The sequence below is a fragment of the Haliotis cracherodii genome, unplaced genomic scaffold (assembly GCF_022045235.1).
Source record: "Haliotis cracherodii isolate W230 unplaced genomic scaffold, xgHalCrac1.p SCAF_1, whole genome shotgun sequence".
NCBI classification, from domain to species: Eukaryota; Metazoa; Mollusca; class Gastropoda; order Lepetellida; family Haliotidae; genus Haliotis; species Haliotis cracherodii.
In genome coordinates, this window is record NW_027266264.1 from 22,997,787 (window position 1) to 23,020,772 (window position 22,986).

The window sequence follows — 22,986 nt, forward strand, 5'->3', positions numbered from 1 at the left end:
ACAGCAACTATGGTCAGATTACCGCTATTGACGACTTGAAACGAACTTAAGTTGACAGAGAATGGATACATATATCATAAATGCCATACTTTGAATCGTTAAAAGTCATATTTGTTTTTGTTGGACGATTCTATGTCAACACGTAATTCTCGTGATCACGCGATCACATGCATGGGAGCCTTGATGGTGACTGGTCAGACTGGTTCCATGTAAAACATAATACCCGGCAATCGCGATCAGCTGCTTTGCTTAGGGTTATTATTATTTTAAATATGTTTAGTAAAAGCTGCATCTAAATTAACAAGATATTTGAATATATTATTCCTGATAAAAAAATAGTTTCAAATACAACTTTTGCCAATCCTTGCATTTAAAGTCCTGTAAAGTTATATCATTGGGTGTGTCTTGACCGAATCACCGGTAGATTCCAAGAAAACGTGTGTACAGCTGATTGCTGTGTCCGGCTTAGTTTACGAGAAAATACACATGGTAATCTTAATCCCTGGATATAAAACGATGCCTAGCTGAACAAAAAATACAATTTAAACGGTAAATCAACATGTATGGTGATTTTTTTTATCTAAAATTTCGAATTTGTATACTGATGAAATTTCTCATCCCCCGTTCGTTTGCCGGATTTCGCTGAAGGGGTACGGTGTAATTTTTTTCTGCGCATAATATTCAAAGTAAAAAATATCTGAAATAAACAGAATACAGTCATGCCCCGCTTATACGGACTTCAAATATCCGGAAACCACGGTTCCCGGACAATTTTCATTTAAAACGAAATAATTACTATATAAATAGTAGGGGGGCTTATTGGGGGAGGGGCGCTTAATGGGTCGAATACGGTATACAGTGTTCCAAACAGTGTAGGAAAGCCAAGGAGTCCTTGTCATATTACACCCTAATGTTAACATATTGAAGGGGGTCTCCAGATCAAAAACTGCAGGCATGAGAGGACCAGACCTCAAGGACCCCAAGACACCCCTTATAATTTTTTAGAATTTGCAGACATAATTTTTCTACATTTTCAGTCTATTTTTGATGTTTAGTTTTCTTAAGTATTGGCCAGGTATGATTGTGCTTGTTTCTGTAGTGAAGCGCCCCCTAAATTTCCCATCTATTGATTGTACACACTGCCTGTGAAAACGCTGACATTTAGTGCATGCTAAGTCCTGCTAATTTAGTATCCGACACCATTACAATACAACTATGAACTTTGTAGGGGGACCGAGAAGCTTATATTGAATATAGCAAAGTAAAAGTTACCCATAATTCACTTATCAGTAAATAGTTTCCAAGCAACAATTATCCATTTACTACCATACTACATCCGAGTCCTCTGTACCAGACCCAGCCCTACAGTGTTCTCAGCGCTACAACTGTTTTGAGTCTGTTAAAGTAGGGGAGTTTCAATAGTGCTACAATTGCTTTGTCAAGTTGGCCCAGGTGTACATGGAACCACTTCTCTCCCAAACTTACTGCCAACACAGCCAACTCCACACATTAACATGAACCTTGATCAGTTTTTACACTAGAATTGCCACAACAAGATGGTTACGAAAAAACCACAAGATGGCCACAAGTACATTTCTTGTTCAAATTATATATAATGCTTATGCTGTGTATTAATTTGACCTTTAATCATTTTTATACCCCCGGCCTAAAAGGTCGGGGGGTATATAGTTATATCTGGGTTCCGTCTGTCCGTCCGTCCGTCCGATAACTTTGTCCGCACGATTTCTCTTAAATTATTCAGTGGATTCATCTCAAACTTAGTACATATAATCCGTGTCATATTGAGGGGTGCAGTCAAAAGAAAAAAATAGTTTTTATTAATTTTCCATTTTTTATGAATTTTTCAAACCCTAACTCTATCCATTATTTAATTTGAAACTACTGACACATAGCGGGGGATAATGATAACACTGTTTTCTTGTTCACTATATTCTCTATGGTCTGAGAGACAGACCGCTATTGCAAGTATTATATATGATAAATTCTCATGGTTTGCATATGCACAAGACTTGACGATAGCACAGAATTAAATCATTGATGTAAATCAATAATTTCTTGGTATGGCATTGATATGTCCAAATCCTGCATCCAATATGTACTGCATTATTGTTGTATCATCATTTGAAGCCTTTTCAACAGCACGTGATTCATGTGACCTGTAAAAAATATTTCATATGTAGTTGAAACTGAGTAGTTATGCATGGTCACTGCTGAACATTCCTGCTCCAGATTGAACAGCGTGGACCTCGTGAACTGTTTTGTTGGTCTGTTTTACGTGTGATGGACTGCATGCAATGTAACTCTGCTACATGGTTCACTCCTTGTTTGTTGCAGATAAACCAGCTTGCTGTTGGAGCACATAGCGGTTGAGATACCTGGAAAGTCTCCTGAGGAAACCATCTAACATGGCCTTAACAAGGGCATTCATCTGCCCTTTGTTGCTGATTGCAGTGTTACATAGTGCTCAATCTCAAAGTAAGTCTTTTGATGCAGGTTTGATCTGTGATGTTTTTAGAGTGTTTTTTAAGTTGTTTATTTTTGTTGCATTTTTGTATGGGTTACATTAACGTTGCAGTTGCAAAGATGATATAAAGTTTTGACATTTGGTTAATGTTAACAGAATTTAACTTTGTTTAAAGTTATTTGAGCTTTAATCTTTAAAGGCATTTCTAGAAATTTTAATGCTGACTGATGACACATATACTTACATGTGAAACAGCCATGCCAGCAGTTATGCACACACAACACAGGGTTTGACAATTATGGATGTTTGCTGCACAAATATCACACAACATTGATCAGGACCAGTAATTTTAGAATCAACAAGGTGCTTGAGGAAATTTTCATATGGCTCTGGTCCTACTAGAATAATGTATGTATGTTGGACCCTGGTGACATGACCAAATGGACCTCACTTATTTGCTTTATATACTACTCCAAAGAAGTTAAGGACTACCTGATCCTTCCATATTGCTAAAATTAATCTTTCATGCCATAACAAATAAACCATATTATTATGAAGGAATCGGGAGTTCTCTTGAGCAGTATAGTAAAATGTTATCAATTAATGAGTTATTGTCATATTTATTCCTACATAGAAATTTGTGAATGCTAAAATACATAAACGTTAGTTTTATCTGCAGACAGCAATCATTTGATACTTGTAGCATGAGGACTCTCAATGTGTATAATGTATGGCACATGTCTCCGGTTACCCCTGAATATATGTCATTGGTAAATGGTAATATGGTATGTCAAAGATGTTTGAACAGCTATTGCTGACAACACAGCTTTCACTGCAAATCAAACAGTAAACATTGTTGTTCCAGATAAACCACCCAAAATTCTAAAACCAGAGGCACCACAGAGCTTTGATCTTGGGCCGGATGACTCACCCTTTATGTTATACTGCGAGGCTGAAGGGGAGCCCAAACCAAGGTAGGTTTGGGAACAGTGGAAATTGTATCCTCTGATGTAATTTCAAAGGATCTTATGATATGTATTACAGTACTTTTACAGACTCAGTAGTGTTTGGGTCATTAAAGCTCAAGAAGTCTGATATTATGATTTGAGAAAAAAACATAATGTATAATGGTTGTAAATATCTGATAATGCTGATTGGCCTGTCACCAATTTGTAAAACACCAATCAGAAAGTAGCATGAAGTGAGATGTCACAATTCCTTTAAATTGTTCTTATCTCATGTTGCAAATATTTTCACTGCCCATGAACAACTGTTTCATTTGTTGAGAATGAGTAAATAGTTCACAAGCTGAAGGGTGTTCTCAGCTAACTAGAGTATTTTTCTTTTATAGGTAATTCAAACAAGAATGTTGACTCAAGTATATTCAAACTTCAATTGCAGATACCGCTGGGAGTTCAATGGTAAACCCGCAGAGGGAGTAGCTTATACTTCAGATCCAGTCAGTGGAACCTTGACTATAACTGGTTTCACAGAGCGAGAGGAAGGAAGTTACCAGTGTTTTGCTGAGAATGAGGCAGCCCCTTCCACAATTGTAGCTGCTATGTCTCCAGTCACCACACTGCGTTTAATCAGTAAGTGTTCACAATAGAGGTGTGCAGTTTTATTGGTATACCATGATTTGAAACACTTATGAAGATGAACACACACTGCCATTTAGAAAGTGGTCAAATGTGACAAATATTATATTTGGGATAACACTTTCTTCATAAAGTACAGATTCTATTACTTTTTGGATTGCGTCCCATCCAGGATTCGAACCCACACTAAATGGCATTGTGCATGTGCATTCATGGCCTTTGGACACAGGAGCCTTGCTGCCGCCCCCCCCATAGCTTCATAGCTTCAAGTCATTTGGGTTATTATTAATATTTTTTTAGGTTCATAACAAATTACAGATGCAAAAACACTTGCAATCTATTGTGATACGTATTGCAATACATGAATCATTGCAATAAATTGCAATACAAAAGTCAGACCAATATCCACCACTAGTTCACAATGAATTTTTATTCTTTGATGTTAATGCAAAACTTTCATTTGTCAGCTTGCAGTTCAAGGGAACAGAAAAATATTTTGTATTCTTAGAATTTCTTACCTGATAAACACAGACAAAATAGACTTCCATTTATCTCTATTCACTGAAAAGTAAGATATAATTTATCAGGAGATAGTTCACTACAGATCTTCCTGTCCCATTGTGTCTTGAGCATAACTCATATGTTCATATATATATACAGTTAATCCGCTACATTGGTCTCAATTCTTTTGTATATGCCTTATCATTCTCGCATTGATAATTTTCTATGGAACCTGACAATATGTCTGATGCAAATAGATAGATGTGGCCTCATTGAGTTACCTTGACACTGACACACCATGATATTACTTAAAAACTGTTCCCATTTTTGGTTTTCAGTGATGGAAAATCAGTGGCCAGACAGTGTTTTTAAGAATGTGCCTGTCACAGAGGGCAGTTACCTGAAGCTTACGTGTGATAATCAGCCGGAATCTGTTCCCAAAGCTCAATATACCTGGTACCATGTGTCTGGAGATGACACTAAGGGAGATGTGAAGAATTCTGGTCGGATATACACCGATGACAAAGGTGTGTGGCCTCTGTACATGTTCCTAACCTCTCAGGGGAATGGACCCATGAAGATCCTGGCTTAATATTGAACTTCAGCAGTCCATGCTTAGGATTGGGTGGTCAGGCTCACTGACTTGGTTGATGTGTATCATCATTGATCGTATCATACATCGATACTCATGATGTCAGTTACTGGATTGTCTTGGTCAGACTCAGTTATTTGCAGACCAACATATAGCTTGAATATTGCTGAGTGCGGCGTTTAACAACAAACAAACAAACAAACATCCCAGGGGAAGTGTATGTGCACAATGTCAGAACCCTGTTATATAAGAGATATAACAATAAAAAAAATTAAATATGAAAATAGTTTAGATCTCTAGAGAAACAATGTTTTGTGATGTATCAGTGTATAGCTTCAGAATTGTGCAAAGCATTTTCAATTTAAAATATTGCAGATTAGTTATGACTTGTGATAATGTTTGTTTTTTATTTGTTTAAGGTTCCCTGCATTTTATGTATGTGTTGAAAGAAGACAAGATAGATGACCAGAGTTACAAGTGTGGCATGTTTAACAGCAGAATGGATATTATCAAGCTAGGTAGTGAGAAGCAACTAGAAGTGACTCCTTCCAACCGTGAGTGTTTCAGCCACCAGATTTCATGCTGAAAGTCCCTGTGAGGATTTTGGATCAGAATAGGTCCCCACCAACCTCTCGTAACAGGTGGCCAAATTGATCGAGTGATCAGGCTCCGTGACTTGGTTGATTGTGTGTCATTGTAACCCAATGTTGTTATGGTTGTTCACAATATCAATGACTGAATCGTCTGGTCCTGGCCGGATTATTTACAGACCACTGTCATATAGCTGGAATATTGCTGAATGTGGTGTTTAGTAACAAACACATGCAATCATGGTGAAAAAGTTGATGATATAACCCATGCTATTGATATTGCAAGTTCCAGCTTTTACATGATTTTAACTTGCACTGTTCAAGACGTTCATATAAACAAACACAATATGAAAATCATTTCTTAAATAAACATCTGTGCATTTTTTTCGGCAAAGTTTTACGAATAGAACTTGCAGAATGGCAAGCATATACCTGATATACAGTCATGTCAATACATACAAACATAATTTTTTATCAAATAACATGTAAAGCTAGAAAATTTTACCATACATGTTTCCAGTAGACAGATGGGACATTCAATTAATCCTTGAGTTTATTGAAGTATGAACCTTCATATAGTGAGGGCCAAACTGTATGTATGAACAGTGTTTCAGCCTGTTGTGTGATAATCCATATCAAGCTGCTGTTGTAGATAATCATAATGTCATGTTCTTGTTTTCTCTTGTTTTAGCTGTTCCACAGGTGAAAGCGACATCGCAGTTCCACACAAATCCTGCCAAATTTCTGAGAACACAAGATGCTGAACTTGAATGTGTCTTCAGTGGCAAGTATGTGCATTTGTTGACATTCTTCTTGTATATTATGACCTGCATCACTTTGTACTTTCCACATACATTTATTTTTGCAAAACAATCCAAGTCTGTAGGTTAAAAAACAGTAAATAGTTCTGCCAATTTCATATCTATTTTTTTTTTCCCTCAATGTTATGTTGGTATGAAACTAAAAAAAGGGGGTGGGAGTTTTTAAGTTATATTTTAAACAGGTCTTATTTATGGTATTTGAATAATTAGTTTATATTGATAGTGACAGTATATGATTCATTTTTACTCATTTCTTGTTAATGGAAAAAAGACACTGCCTTTTATCTTTTTATTTTGTTTCACAATTTTAAGCAAACCTGGCCTTTATAGGAGCTACTATATAGATGTTGCAGATATGTTGCTGAATATCTTGAAGGCTCTGTCATTTAATTGTGTTTAAACAATTTACTTTCAGCCCACTGCCAAGTATCACATGGCGTGACAAATCCAATAATCTAATTACCGAAAATGGCAAGTTTGAATTTGTGGCTGACTCTGATAATCGCAAGCTGAAGATTAAGAACCTGGTTGAGGAGGATGAAGGAATGTACACATGTGAAGGATCTAACAGTGTTGGTAGCGGCAAAACATCCATCTTTCTGGACGTTACTTGTAAGTGAAGAGTTAACTTAGTGTCAATGTCAGGACTCCCCAAGATTCGCTTATGTCCCGTCCAGCATCCCCAGTCGCTACCTACCCTTTATCCCAGCCAAGGTAAACTGGTTTTGTAACAGTGAGAGTCTTGTAATACACACCCAAGCTGTAAACACTGCTCAAGCATAGAAAACGTAAGATATATTGACATATCTTCTTGATATGTGTGCCTATCTCCGAGTTGATTATTTACAGAATGTTGTGATATAGATGGGATATGAAAATGATTGCTCAATGTGGCATAAATCAACATTCACCCACTCTTATTTTGAAGTTAAGGGCAGATTGATAACCTTGTTATCTCATCCGAAGTACTGTTGTTTGACTTGATCCTTGTTGCAGTTGACATGCTAGTGGTTACTCTCTCCAGAGTTATTCTGTTCCCATCCATGGTAGATGACAAGATGGTCAAAACACAAATACGTACATACGCCCGAAACACAAGTGTCAAAACTTTTGGTGGCACCCTGGGCAAGTGGCTTAGTTCGAATTTGCCTCTGTTCACTCAGCAGCCAATGGGTACCCGATATGTGAGGCAGCTTGGGTTGTATACTCCCCAGGTAGTTGAGATTGATAACTGGAATGCGAACGTATCCACTGGTCGTGGAACAAATAAAACTGCATTTGAGCAGATACTAGTACCTGGATACCTGTTGTATATAATAATATTAATAATAAAAATTGAATCAGTAAAATTTCATAGCCTCAAGCAAGGAGCTCACACACTCCCCCAATCTTATTAAAATCAGATCTTGATTTTCGGTACCCATCACGGCTCACGTCAGAACGACCTAAAAAGTTCACGAACTTTGACCGACCAATGAAATGACTGACAAGCAATCGACATCAGCCAATCAGAAGGCACCTTTCTCGAGCTTTGCGACACAAGTTTCAAACTGTCGACTGCTCTTCGAAACATATTTTGCGGTATTCTCGATATAAAAAATTAAAACTGATAAAAAGAACATTCTGGAGTGGCTTATAGATGGCCTAGATTGTATGGATAAAATATATAAAAGGCAACTGTTGTTCAGAATACCCCATACCTGTCAACTCTCACGCATCTTGCGTGAGTCTCAAGCATTTATCACCTATGTCACGCTCACACGCAAGGTTGGGAAATTCTCACGCATTCATATAAAATGTAGATAAAAATATATTTCTTCAGAATACGTGCTCTCTAAGGCCATTAAAATGGTCTAAAAATCATTGAAAACCAGTTTTTGCCAGTGGGGGCTGGGCCATCCACCAGGGCTTAGCCCTGGACCCAGCGGGGCTTGCAGTCCCTGAACCCTGGCTTCTCATTCATTTAGACATCCAGGGGTTGACAGCTATGATACCCTCTGTTAATTTTTTCAAGGTTGCATGATGAGAAAATGGGATGTCCTCAGATCTTTGTTTAGCGGTAGCGAGAACTAAGATCTGAATCTAATGAGATTGCACACTCCCCTTACCAAAATGGCGGAAGGTATCCGATATAATGCCATCTAGCCAATTATTTTTGTATTTTTCAACAGACAACCTTAAGTCTTTTGAAAAATCTAAAGATTTAATAGCATGGTTACAGCAAAAACAGGAATGTATGGCGTAATAGAGGTAGTATTCTTAGCATTATATATGACAGTAACTATTTCTGGTGGCTTCCGCCATGATTTTGCTTGAAGATTGCTAAAAGCAGCGTCATGCTTACTTTTTTCAGCTGGCCCTATCTGGATTGAGGCACTGAGTTCCCAGACTATCCCAGAAAACAAGAATGCTGTTTTTAGTTGCAAGGCTAGACCAGCAGTTGGAGAAACGGAACTTAATCCTCCTGTATGGTTCAAAAATGGAAACCCAATGCCAGTTCAAAGTGAGTTGTTTATACATGATGGGCACATTTTCAGTGCCATATATTCCAATTCTGATTGTCAGTGTTCGAAATTAGGCTTAGAAGTCAAGAGGTCCTTTTTATTAACCTCTGTTTATAAGTTTCAGCAGATTCAAGGACTGTTTAATGTGGAACACTGCAGTTGCATTGATTGTTGGTTCCAACAGCCATCTGAGTTTGTTTTTTGACCAGGGGGCCAAGTTGTTCCTAACATGAATATTTTAGGAGCCAAGTATAAGCCTTAAGAGCCGTCCGGGTTTTTTTTCAATGAGCCATACTCAAGACTGTGTTCGAAAATTGCTTACGTCCCTTGCTGCATCTTTTAGATTTTGAGCGTACACACTTACGGCCCTTAATCCATGTTATTTACGACGTGCCTCGTGTCTATAATGGGAACAAGTTTTCTCAGAAATTATTGAAGTTAGCTTTTCTAGGAGATACTTATCAAGACTGAGTTTGAGAATTAGTGCCACATATTATTTTTTCCAGAGAAGGGTTTTTGTGTGTATTAATATCACATTTGATAATTTCTTCTGATGACATAAAGTGACCCAATTGCAAATCTCTTCTTAAGGCTTATAGGACTCTTTTTTTAATAGTTTATTTTCTCTACTATATGAACAAACAAAATAATGTGCCCCATGGCAAGGGATAGTGATAATGTAGTTCCTGCTAGGTTACCTAATTTGCATATTCATTGGATTGAGATGATCAGATTGGTTATTGCATCTTTAACACTATCCATCATATGATCATATCTTAATCTATCCCAGTCACATACTTAAGATATGAGAGCGGATGTACCACGGTTGTAAGATATTTAGATTAATGAACTTTTGTTGTTTTGTCTTGTTTTCAGATAGCGAAAAGTTTGAATTCAGTGATAATGCAAAGGTATTAACAGTGATGAATTTAAACAAGGCAACCGATATCATGTGCTTCCAGTGTAATGTTAGTAACACCGTTGGATACGAATTTGGTGACGCCTGCCTCAATGTAATTGGTAAGTATTTAACATCATCTGAAATATTTGTCGTCATAAACTATTCTTGTGTTTGTATGCACACATACGTCATCATTCTTAAAGGGCACGGATGTCCAAGTTGTTTTAAGGTGCTGCAATGTGCTATGCAGAGTTGCATCCCTTAGTCTTGCCAGAAACCTATGACTGTGGGTTTGAATAACCTGATCACTCTGATTTTGTTTCTAAAAAGCCTGCATCCCTTGCTGTGCTTATGGAAATTGTGTTGTGGGAGTGACAGCAAATATTAAGTTGTTCCGCTAACTTGCTGATGTTAGACGATAAGTACTTCTTGTAGTTAAGCTGGTGGATATGGTGTGCTGGTGATGTTTTAGTTGTTGTGCTGCTCATACTGAGAAATTGAATGTACTTTTTTTTCAGAACCAATTGTCATACTGTCAGAGCCTCAACTCAAGCAAGAAATTACGAAAGGCGATATTGTCAATTTGACTGTGACTGGCAAGACAGATCCTGGTTTTGTTCTGAGGTATCGATGGCGGTTTGGCAACAACACATATGAGATGTCTCCTCCTCCTCATGTTATATACAATGAAACATCAAAATCAGCGTACATCAACACAACTGATCTGAGTGATGAGGAATATGACAAGATAAATGGAACATACTTCAGAGACCTGTACCATGCCTTTGACATCAGCACTGTTGCCATTGAAGTTATTGTTACAGAGCTTCCCGTTATAGGTAAGTAATGAATATATCTCTCTCCCAGATACACACTCACACATTTGCGCACACACACCATGCACATGCACACGCACATGCACGCACGCACGCACGCACGCACGCACGCAAAGACATACACACAAAGACATAGACACATGCTCACGCACACACATACACAAAGACACACAAGCAAATTGCATTTAGTTAGTCAGTGATTAAAAGCTCTTATCAACTGAGTTCCTTTGAAGCCCAGCTTTACCAAACTAATGTCAGTTCATCCATCATATGTAAAAATAACCACAACTGCCAACATGCTCCAAAATTTAGCTCAGATTGTACCTGTTGTACCCGGGGATGATCTTATCAAAGGCTGATACCAGCTATACAGTCTTATGCTTGGTCTCTGCAAGGCATGATCATCACTGAGAAATGAACCTCCAAGATTTGTTCATTGCAATCTATTGCATATTGTATTGGGAAAGCATGATGCATGGTCAATGTTCTAAACGTGTTTGAACCTTTCATTCAAAATCTTTTTTTATAATTATGAAAATAATGGTGAGTGACTTAAGTTTTTGCTTCATGTGCACACAAGTATCTCAGTTTAAAGCACAGCCAATGATTTAAAAATTTGGTTTCCAGTTTCTGTGTATATGTAGACGTTCACTGGCATCTATCTTTCGTTAAGATACATTCCAAACTTCTACCTTTCACTGAGTCAAATTGTCTTTTGTCATGTTTTATAGACAAGCATGGGATACTGGGAACTTATTCTGAGCCCAAGATTTCTATTGGGTACATCTTAGAAACATTTGTGATAAACAGTAAACAGTTCAGTATCCCATGCTTGTGATTTGAAAAAAAAACAGGATGAAATATCTGTCTTTGACGTTAGCCACTAGTCCAGAGTCAAGTAGAAGCTGCAGAGCTAATAATAATCCATATAGTAACACCAACATCAACTGAATAAGAGGCATGAGTGGGCCAGTAATCTCTAAAGTATTTTGTATTATACTGTAGACTTCGTTCTCATGGTATGCAACATGTCCTGAATTAGTCATGTGTTATTGCATTCATTTCCCAATGAACGGTTTCAAAGGACGGTTTTAGGATAGATATGGTGTTACAGGATAGACCCTTTTCCTTTATTTAAATAATCTCTGGCTAGCATCCACACAAGTGGATCTTCTTCCCCCCTTCCATAAGTAATTCAAACCACCATTTTGCAAATTGCAACTTATCCTCTAGCAACCAGTGAAGCGCCCCTACCATCAGGGCAAGCTCGAGGTCTGGGAACCATGCTTGTAGCTTCACTGGACTACCTGGTCACAGGTAGGCTGGCAGCCATTCTAACCGGTGCATTTATACTCGGCCGCGAGTATATGCACATCATTTTTTACCCAGTCAGGCTTAATTATGGTATGCATATTGCAGTATGCCTGACTGGGTCAGTATTACAATGAGAATCCCCCTGCCAAACATTAATAAATTTTTGTTGCTATTTCTTTGTTTTGTCATTTATAAATTGCTGCTTAAGTCGTTAAGCATAGTTTATAAAGGCAAACATTATTTCGGTTCTACATATTTCAACCATTGTTACCTCACAATCTATATTTTAAAATTTAGTATTTCTGTCATTGTATTTTTATATTGCTACTTAATACGTAATTTATCGATCTGGTGCATCATGTCCGGATGTTTTTATCATTTGCACATACGTAGTATTTCTCGGTCAGTATTGGCATCCGCGCATGCTCAGTAATCTCTATTGTCAGGATGTCTATATTCCACGCATGCGCATCAGTTTGTTTTACGAGCCATTGTTAGCAGCTTTTTTCTCACGACGTACCCACCACCATCCCCAATCGCCACCATTACTGGAAATAACAATTCTTGTTAACATAAATATTATTTCTATATCTAGTTTTATCATGTGCCAAATCACATAATATGTATTTATTTCTTACATGCTTCTTGCCATATTACAATTCCAGCAAATGTACATCTACATTATAGTATCTATCTTACCCTGTGCCAAGCTCTACAAGTTCTACTAATAATTGTCTAGTTTTTTTAATCAAACTTCATTGCTTATTCATTGCTCCGTCCAACCACCAAGTACTCAATTTCATTCTTTTTACTTGTCATGTATTTAACTTGCATCCATCATGTCCATTGCTTGTATAGTCACCACCAACTTTACAAGTGGTTACATTTAGCAATTGTGCCTTTATATGTCATGTATTTCCACCTGGGTTCTCATTGTAATAAGGCTAGCATCCACACAAGTGGATCTTCTTCCCCCCTTCCATAAGTAATTCAAACCACCATTTTGCAAATTGCAACTTATCCTCTAGCAACCAGTAAAGCTCGAGGTCTGGGAACCATGCTTGTAGCTTCACTGGACTACCTGGTCGCAGGTAGGCTGACCAGACTACCTGGTCACAGGTAGGCTGGCAGCCATTCTAACCGCTGCATTTATACTCGGCCGTGAGTATATGCACATCATTTTTTATGATTACAGAATATACAAATTTCACACTTATTTAAATGAGCCTTTTTTCTGAAGTAGTCTCAGATACATAATCCTACAAATAAGCGTGACGGAAAATTGAAGTTTTTAGCTGTTAAGTTGTGTTGTCATTCTTAAGCCATCATTTTGCAGACAACTGATAAGCTAAACCTTGGTATATGTTTAGTATGTATAAATTATTATTTCAAGATGTCAGATAGATACTGTCTGTTGGTGTTGTCTATATACAGGATTTATTGAAGCACTCTAATACTGTGTTTGTGTTCCAGTTCCTGCTCCGGCAGTAGCTGCAGGCATGGATCTGTGGTGGATCGCGCTCATCGTCGCACTCATCATCCTTATCATCGTCATCATCCTCATCACCATCATCTGTAACAGGAAGCGACAGGAGGGTACCTACCCATGTGAGTAAACCTTCCACAATACCAAATCACTATCAGTCTTTGCACAAACAGCAGGAAGGAGTCCACGATTCTTCCCTTGGGAATATGTGAGCAAACCCAAAATGGGGATAGGTGTTACAGTTTGTGTCGTGGATGATTGTGTGTAATTGTGCCCCAAAGGCATAGATCATTGCTCATTCTGTCAACCACTGGTTTGCCTGGCTTAGATATATTTACAGGTCATGATATAGCTCTGTAAAGTTATGTTTTGGGCCATATTTTCTAGGGGTCAACTGCTTACATTCTAAGATGTGTATGACAGTAACCTTCTAAAAGATTGTGATGTAATTGTGTGACATTGTAGGGCAGTCAGTTTAGAGGTAACAGGTGTGAGAGGGAATGGAGTAGGGTGGAGACCATTTCGTCTCTGTAGGTGGCACAGGTGGCCCAGTCGTCTAAGGTGCCGCAATTCGCTGTGTTGCCTCCCTTGGGTGTGCCAGAAACCTATGATTGTGGGTTCGAATCCCGGTTCACCCCGATTATGTTTCTAGGTTTGTCAGCACCATACCCGTGCTTGTGGGTTTCACCGAAGTGGTAAATGTCTGAGACCTGCATCACTTCGGGCTTTCCTCCCACATTAAGCTGACACGCCGCGATATAACTGGAATACTGTTAAAAGCGGTGTTAAACTCAACTCACTCACTCACTCGTCTCTATTTTATTGTCAGTTGATCAGATTAGTAGTGGATAAATGTTCATACTATTGTATCCTTTGCTCCCTTTATGATTTCTTCAGCTTTCATATTGTTGACTGCAATGGAACCAGCCTTCATTCACTCACTAGTGATATGCCCAATAAATGCTCATTAGTATTTTGGTTTAAGTGTCTGTGATCTGATGGTAACATTTTTTCTGTTTTAGTGGACAAGAAAGAAAGAGCTAATGATATCGACCCAGAGAAAGAACTTGCTGACAGCGGCTTCCACGACTTGTCTCGTGCCCCGTAAGTCACTTACTTGTTTTTCAGTGTATATTCCTTCATGCAACTCAAATCAATTGTTCATAACTGTAGCAGGTTACAAGAAGGTTTGAAGACTACTCCATAATGATTACAAGACCACTTGAACCCATATTTATGTATGTCTCAGTTCCATACACAAATTTGCTTGGTAACTATGGTGAAACCTTTTTCTAATAAAAAAAATATTAAGATTCATAGAGAATCTGACCCAGGTTTCTTTTTATATCACACACAATGAAAGTTTAAAATTAAGAGGCAAAGTTCATTGCCATGGCCTTCAAAGGTCATTGCAGCGATATCTCCCAGGGTGCTGTTGTACAAAACAACCATAGGGCTTAAATGTATAGAGTTACGATCTCTTTTGCGCTAAGATCCCTTTGTACAAGATTGCTTGATCTCAACCTACTGATATCTGTTGATATAAATGATATCTATGACGAGTGTCTCACCTACTACACAAGGGTGAGATTCTATTTATCATCCAACATTATTCTTCCAACTCTTTGTTTGTAAAAAACAGTAATAAGCAGTATCTTAAGTGTAAAAAGCACTGCTAACCAGCTTCAGTAGGAGAGAGAGACTATTGATGTCATTTGATTATAATTAAATATTCGTTGTGTTCATGGAAATTCCTGCATTATGATTAGCTGAATTGGTCATGTGTTATTGCATTCATTTCCCAATGAATGTGAAAAATTAAGCCACGCCCACCGCGGCGCACTACTTTTATTACTGCGGAATGTCGGGGAATCCCAATATTACAGTCGATGGAATTCCCTTTCTGCTCACGTGTATCGTCATACACAGGACATTAAGCGACTTTCTTGCATATTCATTGTCCAAACTACCCTTTGAAACCGAAGGCCAAGAATTAATGAAACAGCAAACGTGCAGGCTCGCTCGCCTGTTTTTTCCCCGCTCGCTTCGGTTCAGCTTTCATGTGTTCGGGTTTCATTTCAAACTAGCATTTCTCCAACTGTGTTTTACCGTAATCAGGGAAGTAATGTTTGAATCATGCAGTAAATGACCATGTTATTTGAAACAGCCGCCTTCTCTCGGACTTATTTCTTCCGGTTCGTTACAGTCTGACTGTTGCAGTTCTTTTCGCCTCTTGCCTTAATTGACAGGTCCAATGAACATTGTTTTAATCCCACTCTCCGTTGATTGGCTACTGACTGTGTAGGCGTATCAAGTTATGTGCATAAATTAAGCAATCACCTGATTCATGTCACGCCACTGTATGTATTCCTACACCTGGAATGTTTATCAATGTCTTCATTTTTGTCTCTTTTGATATATGCAACTGTTTTGGGTTAAACTATTGTAGATAAAACATGTTTTACGTTGTCGAATTTAATTATAAGCATTGACTGTATATTTCTTTCTGTTCATTGAGGTATGAATCGAAAAAACGATGTGTAAACTTTTGTAAGAATCCACGTAGCGGTGTGCAAACTTTTGTAAGAATCCGCGCACTTACAAAAGTTTGCACATCGGTTTTTCGATTCATACCTCAATGAACAGAAAAAATACACAGTCAATCCTTAAGTAACATGATGGTAACCGATGACATCACAATGGTCTGCAAAGCATTGTGATGCAATTTCTCCTGGGAGAGATCGCTTGATCTCATCCAAGAGATAACTCCTGTGGAGACCAGTTTTGGATCAAGTTATCTGCATTTTGAGACAAGCAGAGTGCTGATATGCTATCATTGTGCCAATATTGGTAGCATCTTCAATACTGTTTCAAGTGAAAGGAGTTAGAGAAATGTTTCACTGTAGTTTGGTCATAGTATTCTGCAATTTTGTAAAAGGAAATTTTTGAATCAGTTTCAATATCTGCAGAATAAGAAAAAAACGCATGAAGTAAACAAAGGTACATGCTAAGGAATTAATAAAATAATGATTGATTTTCATTCCAGTGGTGACGATGACTTTCCCAATAAGAAGCCTGGCGGCCTGAACCCCAACTTTGACTATAATGATGACATGGACATGGGGGATGATGACGAGTCACTTATGGAGTACGAGGGAGGTGAATTTGATACCAAGTTTAACGAAGATGGTTCATTTATTGGACAATACACTTCCAAAAACAAAACACCAGATGTGACACAGAGCCCAATGCCTCTAAACCACAACGCCACCGAGTCCCAGATTTAGTGGGTGGAGGTCTGACATACCATCGGATTTTGCGGGCTTGATATTAATTGTGTTGACAAAACAAGGGCAGTTGTGTTCTTGATACAGATCAAACATCAGTGTGAGTGCTATCTTGTGAGCCCAAGAGAGGTGTATATGGCCAAACAACAGCTTTTATGAAGTATTGGTAAATGTGTTTATTTTTTAATCAAATTCCATTTTCGCATTGATAAATGAAAGACGATATCATTGTTTTATTTTATCAATAAGCTAATAATTTGGATTTATTGAGAGTACCAGTTTGGTTGACCTTTCTTTGACGCAGCAGGCAGCATGAAGCATTTATGCAGATACTATAGCAAATAGGGCAAGCTAGCCTGATCAGTGCCTGTAGGCCCAGCAGTCCTCTATGTGCTCTCTACGCACATCTTGGACTGTTTTACAGCATTCACTTTGAGGTAAAAGGAGTGAAGATTTCTTTCCTTTTTTATGTTTGCTAAAGATGGACTTTCTTTTGTGAAGAGATATGAGGAGTGTATTGTTAACCTCTGTTACCATAGTTGCAGAGATAAAATTAAGTATTGGCTACAGTTCTTTTTCTAGTCTCCCAGTGTACACCTGTGCTGCAAACCTATCAGCTTGCATCAGAACCATATCCTCCAAAATAGAGTTTGATGGTTATTGAGAAGATGGTTCCTAAGAGAGTTAAGGGAAGATTTAACACTGCAGGGTAAAATATGATATTCATAACTGTAGTCAATTTTTCTTGTGTTTATTTCACAACATAAAATGTGCACAAGAATCTTTCATTTCCTGTGGTATTGTCTTGCAGTAATCAAGACATTTTACACACCCATCATTCAAAGATAGTTATGACAACAATACATGATCTTGTGTCAAATGAAAGGTAAAACTGTTATGTTTTCTGTGTGGGGGCAGTTTACAGAGTTGCATCCCTTTGCATTGAGCATTTCCTGCTCGTGGGTTCAAATCCCACATTCACCCTAATTATGACCCCTGGTGTGTCTGCACCATGTCAATGCTTATCAAAGTAAACGGTAATGATATGAATCAATTTGGACTGACTTTCTTCACACGTTTAGCTGACATGCCGTAATATAACTAAAATACTGTTCAAATTAGAATTGAATCCAATTTGTGTGAAATAATACACTGTAAGTGATGTTAGTATATTGTGTAAACTTTTAGCTCCAACTGAAAGTAGTATTAACTTGATGAGCCCCTTGTTGGAAGTGTTAGGAGTACCCGGTAGTACTGTTCTAGTGAAGAGAATACCTCACTCAGTACACAGGTAAGGAGGGGATATTCATATGGTGCTCTGGTGTACTAGATCTTCAAACAATCATCAGCGGAAGTAGGACAGATTACTTGCATGGAATCATCACGTTACATGTTTAACGAAAATTGAACCTCTTTAAAGAAATGAAATGTTGATTTCGAAACCATAAAAGCTATTTTTATGGGAACAAAGTATATTTTTATATCATCTGTATATTTGTGCAGTTAGAGGCATTACACATGGGCATGTTGATTGGCAATGTAATCTGAACATTCCCATAGTCCACAAAGATCTTTTGTTGGATTTGTTAAATTTTGTGAGATTTCGAGTTATCAGTATTCCAGTTTGACTTGTTTGAAGAGTTCCCATTCCACTCAAAGATGCTTTTTTTTTTTTAGATTTTGTTTGTGTTACTTCAATACTATACATTTATGTCCTAAGTGTTGACGCCTCATGGTTGTGTCAGGTGAACATGTTGTATACAAATGTGTCTACATATGGTCAGTGACTGAATGGTGTCAAGTTCCATCATACATCACGGTGTGTACTAAGCATGTTTTAATATATATCATTCCAACATGCCGCATTCTTGAACAAATGTGCTTTGAAATATGTCCATTTATCATTTGAGTAGATTAATGTGGATGTGGCAGTGTAATGGACGAAAAGTGCACTTACGTTGACTCAAACCATCTGTTGTAGTCATCCAAGCAATCTATGCCAATTATCGGTCAAAATTTGTTAAAATCATGTCGAGAGTTTCCTTTGCTTTTGTAAAAACAATAAGAATGTTCAAATTTTATATGCTTTGGAATTTGCCTGTTATGTCATTTTTATCTCATAGCTAACATTGTTTTGGTGGCAGAGATTTGTGGTCACCAGTCTGACTGCGACGATATTATTTAGGTAATAATGATGTATGAGTAGTTCATTCCTTAACTTTGTTTAATTTGTGTTGCATTAGAGTTGATATGTACCTTTCATACTAAATTACTGTTCCAGTAAAATCTATGCTCCCATAAGTTGTGTTTCTGTGTATTTCTTTTGTATAAATTCAGGTTGTTATGGTAGTTCCTCACTAGCCATATATGTTTTATGCAAAATTATTTCATTTGATGTCTTTAATGATTTTATGATATTGTGTATGCGTCTTGTACTGGTTGGTGTATGTAGAGGACAACCAAATGCTTGAGTTGTTGTCATATTGTTTACATGTTTAGTCACTTTTAAGTGAATTTTATATGACATGTTGTTTTATATGAACTGCCATCCTGGTTAACTGTATACCCTCCGTGTATATAAAAAGTTATTTATTTTATACTTCCTTACACGTGCGAAAGGTGTTAGCCGGTGGGATGGCAAAATCATTTTTTACTTGTACATTAATACCATGTTAACCATTGTGTATCCTGCATCGTGCAATGTCACTTTCATTTTTCCTGTGTAGATGACTCACGTTTATTGTACATTACATCAAGTAAAACATAGCAATCATATCGCAGTTACATTCCAATGAATTCCAGTATGAAACTTCAAAATATGGTTATTGTTAAATCATTAAGTTTATCAAATTGGGTTATTATTAATATATTTTGTGTGTCAAAATGTTGATATTTGAAAACATTTTTTTAAACAAATGAAGGAATTTATGTAACAACCATATTGAATGTAATTGCTGTATTTTGCCTCTGTTATGTGTTGCTTCAATCTTAGCGGTAGGCTGGTAGCCTGGTAGCCAGCAGTTGACTCAGCATTTAGCATGTTTAGCCTGGCCAGCTTGCTTGTAGTGTGTTGAGCTGCTCCCTAGGCCTGCTCTCAGCTTGTTTACAAGGTGCAGTATGTATAACCAGCATCACAGGTGCACTACTACCAGTTGTCTGGTCACCAATGATACCAGTGATATTAATATTTCAATAAATATTACATGCATTGCTGCATTCTAGTATTTCAGAATGTTAAAAAATTGAAATTGATAACTTTGTTTAATTTAATAAGAAAATGGACAAAGAATATGAACAATTGAAGGTTTGTCTGTAAAGTTTTTGTATTTCAGATGCTAAGTTTGACATCTTGTGGAGACGTTATGATTCCTTGAACCTGCCATCTTTCTCATTGGTCCTCTTGGCAGCTACAATGTCTTTGCCCTGTGTATATCCTGGTTGTGTATATATTGATCTGTACATAGACTGCGTATAACTTGTAGATGAAACGCTTGCCATTGACCTATCAACATCATACTTCCGGAGGGACCTTTCCACGTAATTGTTAAACTGTTTTTTTTTTTATAAACATGGTCTCATTCCTTAGCAATAAAGCTTTGAATGATGTTTGACTTTCTCTTTTCTTTTGTACCTCGGATTATATATATGCTTCAGAAGAAAACATGGATGCAGAAATCACTGGATGTCAAGAATAGGGCCACTCAGGACGAGTGCATTTGTTTCTTGGGAGTGACATGGACCATTTGTTGGGAAAAGTAATGTGCGCTGTCCTGGGGTGTTTGAGGTCTTCTAAAGAAAAGACCCACGAGGCTTAACTTTTAACATTATGGTTATGCACCGTGAATAGCTGCAAGATTGCTGATGCAGCATTAAGCAATAATAAATTACTCATCTGGTTCATGACAAAGACACCCTCTTGGTTTTCATGCATAATTTCAAACAGTGTGTGTGTAGAGCACATGTCCATCAGTAAAATGACTGCATTGTTTGATCTGAGGTTATGTCATGTCATGTTACTTCAGGGGGCACGGGTGGCCCAGACGCCTAGGCACCGCGATTCGCTGTGCAGAGTTGCGTCCTTTGGCCAGAAACCTATAATTGTGGGTTCGAATCCCCGTTCGCCCTGATTATGTTTCTAGGTTTGTCAGCACCATACCCGTGCTCATGGGTTTCACCGAAGTGGTAAACGTCTGAGACCTGCATCACTTCGGGCTTTCCTCCTACATTAAGCCGACACGCCGCGATATGACTGGAATACTGTTAAAAGCGGCGTTAAACCCAACACACTCACTCACTCACTCATGTTACTTCAAGAAAACTAACTTTATTTTTCTAAACTAAACTTTTTCTCTTGTCTACTTGGGGGCACAGGTGGTCCAGTCTTGTATAAATATAGGATAATATAGGTTCAATTTGTGTTATGGCTATCTAAAATGAACGTTGTATTCATATCAAGAGGCCAGTTTATAAAACGTCAATTTTAAAACCTTGGTAACTGAAATGTGAAACCTCAAAGCAGTTTAGAAGTGACCCATTCAAAACTTAGGTTTGGAAAAGAACCGCTTCAAAACCTAGGTATAGAAGATGAGCTGGTTATTTAGTTTACCCAAGGTTGTCAGGAACCTAAAGCAATATAGGGTAACACAATGATGGGTTCATTATTCTGGTACACCAAGTGCATTCCTTAGACCTATTAGCTCGTCTGGTTGCCATGGTGATGCTTGAAACTTTATTCAAGCACGTTTCCACAAAAGGATCGAAAGAAGGAGGAAGAAATGCATAGTGGGAGATATAAGAATATCAATATGCAATTTAATGTAAAATTTAAACTGCTATGTTAAATAAAATCGGTGTATTGCTGCAAATAATCAACTGGCGCAGTGTCTAAAACTGAGTCACTGAGCAAGGCATGAGGCTGGAACTTTAGTAAGCATGGCCAACACCATTAGATTCATGCTTGTTTATGATGATAACAGGTTGTTCTTTAATTGCATTTGTCTGCAAATAATTAACTGGCAGTGTCCAACTGCTTTTTATTTGTCCCTGTGATTTTGGAATCTAAAATAATATTGTCAATACTATCAGTTAAATGGTTGCACTGTGCAACACTTAGACAAGTTGTTGTCGAGTTGAACATAGTTCTTTTCTAAGGTTAAGCAGTGCATGCCTATTGTCGAAGCTTTGTTTTCAAATCATTTCGGACAATGCAAGTTGCAAGTGTTTTTTCAAACCGAATGAAAAGAATGTTCAATGCTTGCTATAAAAATATTTACACAGGACAACAGCTTATGATAATATCTTTCACTGATCAATTGTACATAATAACATGAGGAAAATCTATCTAATTGTATTCATGAATTTCCATCTGGAACAGAACCAATGACGATATTGGAACACCCCGCTCCCAGTTCAAAACTTTTTCACCTCTTTCACAAAAGAGCTCATTAGATATAATTTGTGTCCTAAGAAAGGTTTGAGATAGCTTCAAGACTAGCTCTTACGACAGTGGTAAGTTGCTAAGATTTGTTTTAGTTAAGACATCTTTGTGAAGACTGCCTGAAACATAAACAGGACATGTAGAAACAAGAGGATTCACATTGCTTCATTCCAGTAAGACATATGCCATTGTATAGGACCATAATGTAACAAGTATTCTTCATGCATTGACAACTGTTTGAACAGTCAGATTGCCGTTGTTTTAGAAATAAAAATTATACATTATACAACCCTACTGCTCGAGCTGTATCTATGTACATATATTTGCATGGGTGTTCACAAAGAGGCATGGGATCAGATCAGGCTCTCTGACTTGGTGGATTCATGTCATCGTATCCCTATTGCATATGCTCGTGATGTCAATCACTTGACTCATTTATTTACAGACCCCTGTCATATAGCTGAAATATTGCTGAGTGCAGCGTCAAACAGCCCAAGCCAAATCACTTTAAACACACTGTTCAATTTATACCTACAGCTGCTATTCATGGAATTTTCAAGTATTTGTAGTGCTTTAAGATACAGGGTGGATGACTACTTTATCAGGATATTAAAATACAAACGGAGAGGCAAAG

At 37.7% G+C, this 22,986-nt stretch overlaps 1 protein-coding gene across 8 annotated transcripts in view; it reads left to right on the forward strand.

Moving 5' to 3' along the window:
- LOC139474525 (neuroglian-like) overlaps positions 1 to 20,521 on the forward strand; it is a 67,207-nt gene extending 46,686 nt beyond the window's left edge. For all 8 annotated transcript variants that reach the window (XM_071257637.1, XM_071257629.1, XM_071257597.1 and 5 more), the window contains exons 2-14: positions 2,356 to 2,496; positions 3,351 to 3,459; positions 3,887 to 4,077; positions 4,923 to 5,111; positions 5,596 to 5,730; positions 6,458 to 6,554; positions 7,003 to 7,199; positions 8,941 to 9,090; positions 9,968 to 10,111; positions 10,511 to 10,831; positions 13,616 to 13,750; positions 14,651 to 14,732; positions 16,675 to 20,521. In XM_071257637.1, coding sequence (XP_071113738.1) covers positions 2,427 to 2,496; positions 3,351 to 3,459; positions 3,887 to 4,077; positions 4,923 to 5,111; positions 5,596 to 5,730; positions 6,458 to 6,554; positions 7,003 to 7,199; positions 8,941 to 9,090; positions 9,968 to 10,111; positions 10,511 to 10,831; positions 13,616 to 13,750; positions 14,651 to 14,732; positions 16,675 to 16,915 — 2,061 coding nt within the window. In that variant the 5' untranslated portion in view covers positions 2,356 to 2,426 and the 3' untranslated portion in view covers positions 16,916 to 20,521. The remainder of the gene's footprint in view (positions 1 to 2,355; positions 2,497 to 3,350; positions 3,460 to 3,886; positions 4,078 to 4,922; positions 5,112 to 5,595; positions 5,731 to 6,457; positions 6,555 to 7,002; positions 7,200 to 8,940; positions 9,091 to 9,967; positions 10,112 to 10,510; positions 10,832 to 13,615; positions 13,751 to 14,650; positions 14,733 to 16,674) is intronic.
- The last annotated feature ends 2,465 nt before the right edge of the window (positions 20,522 to 22,986 follow it).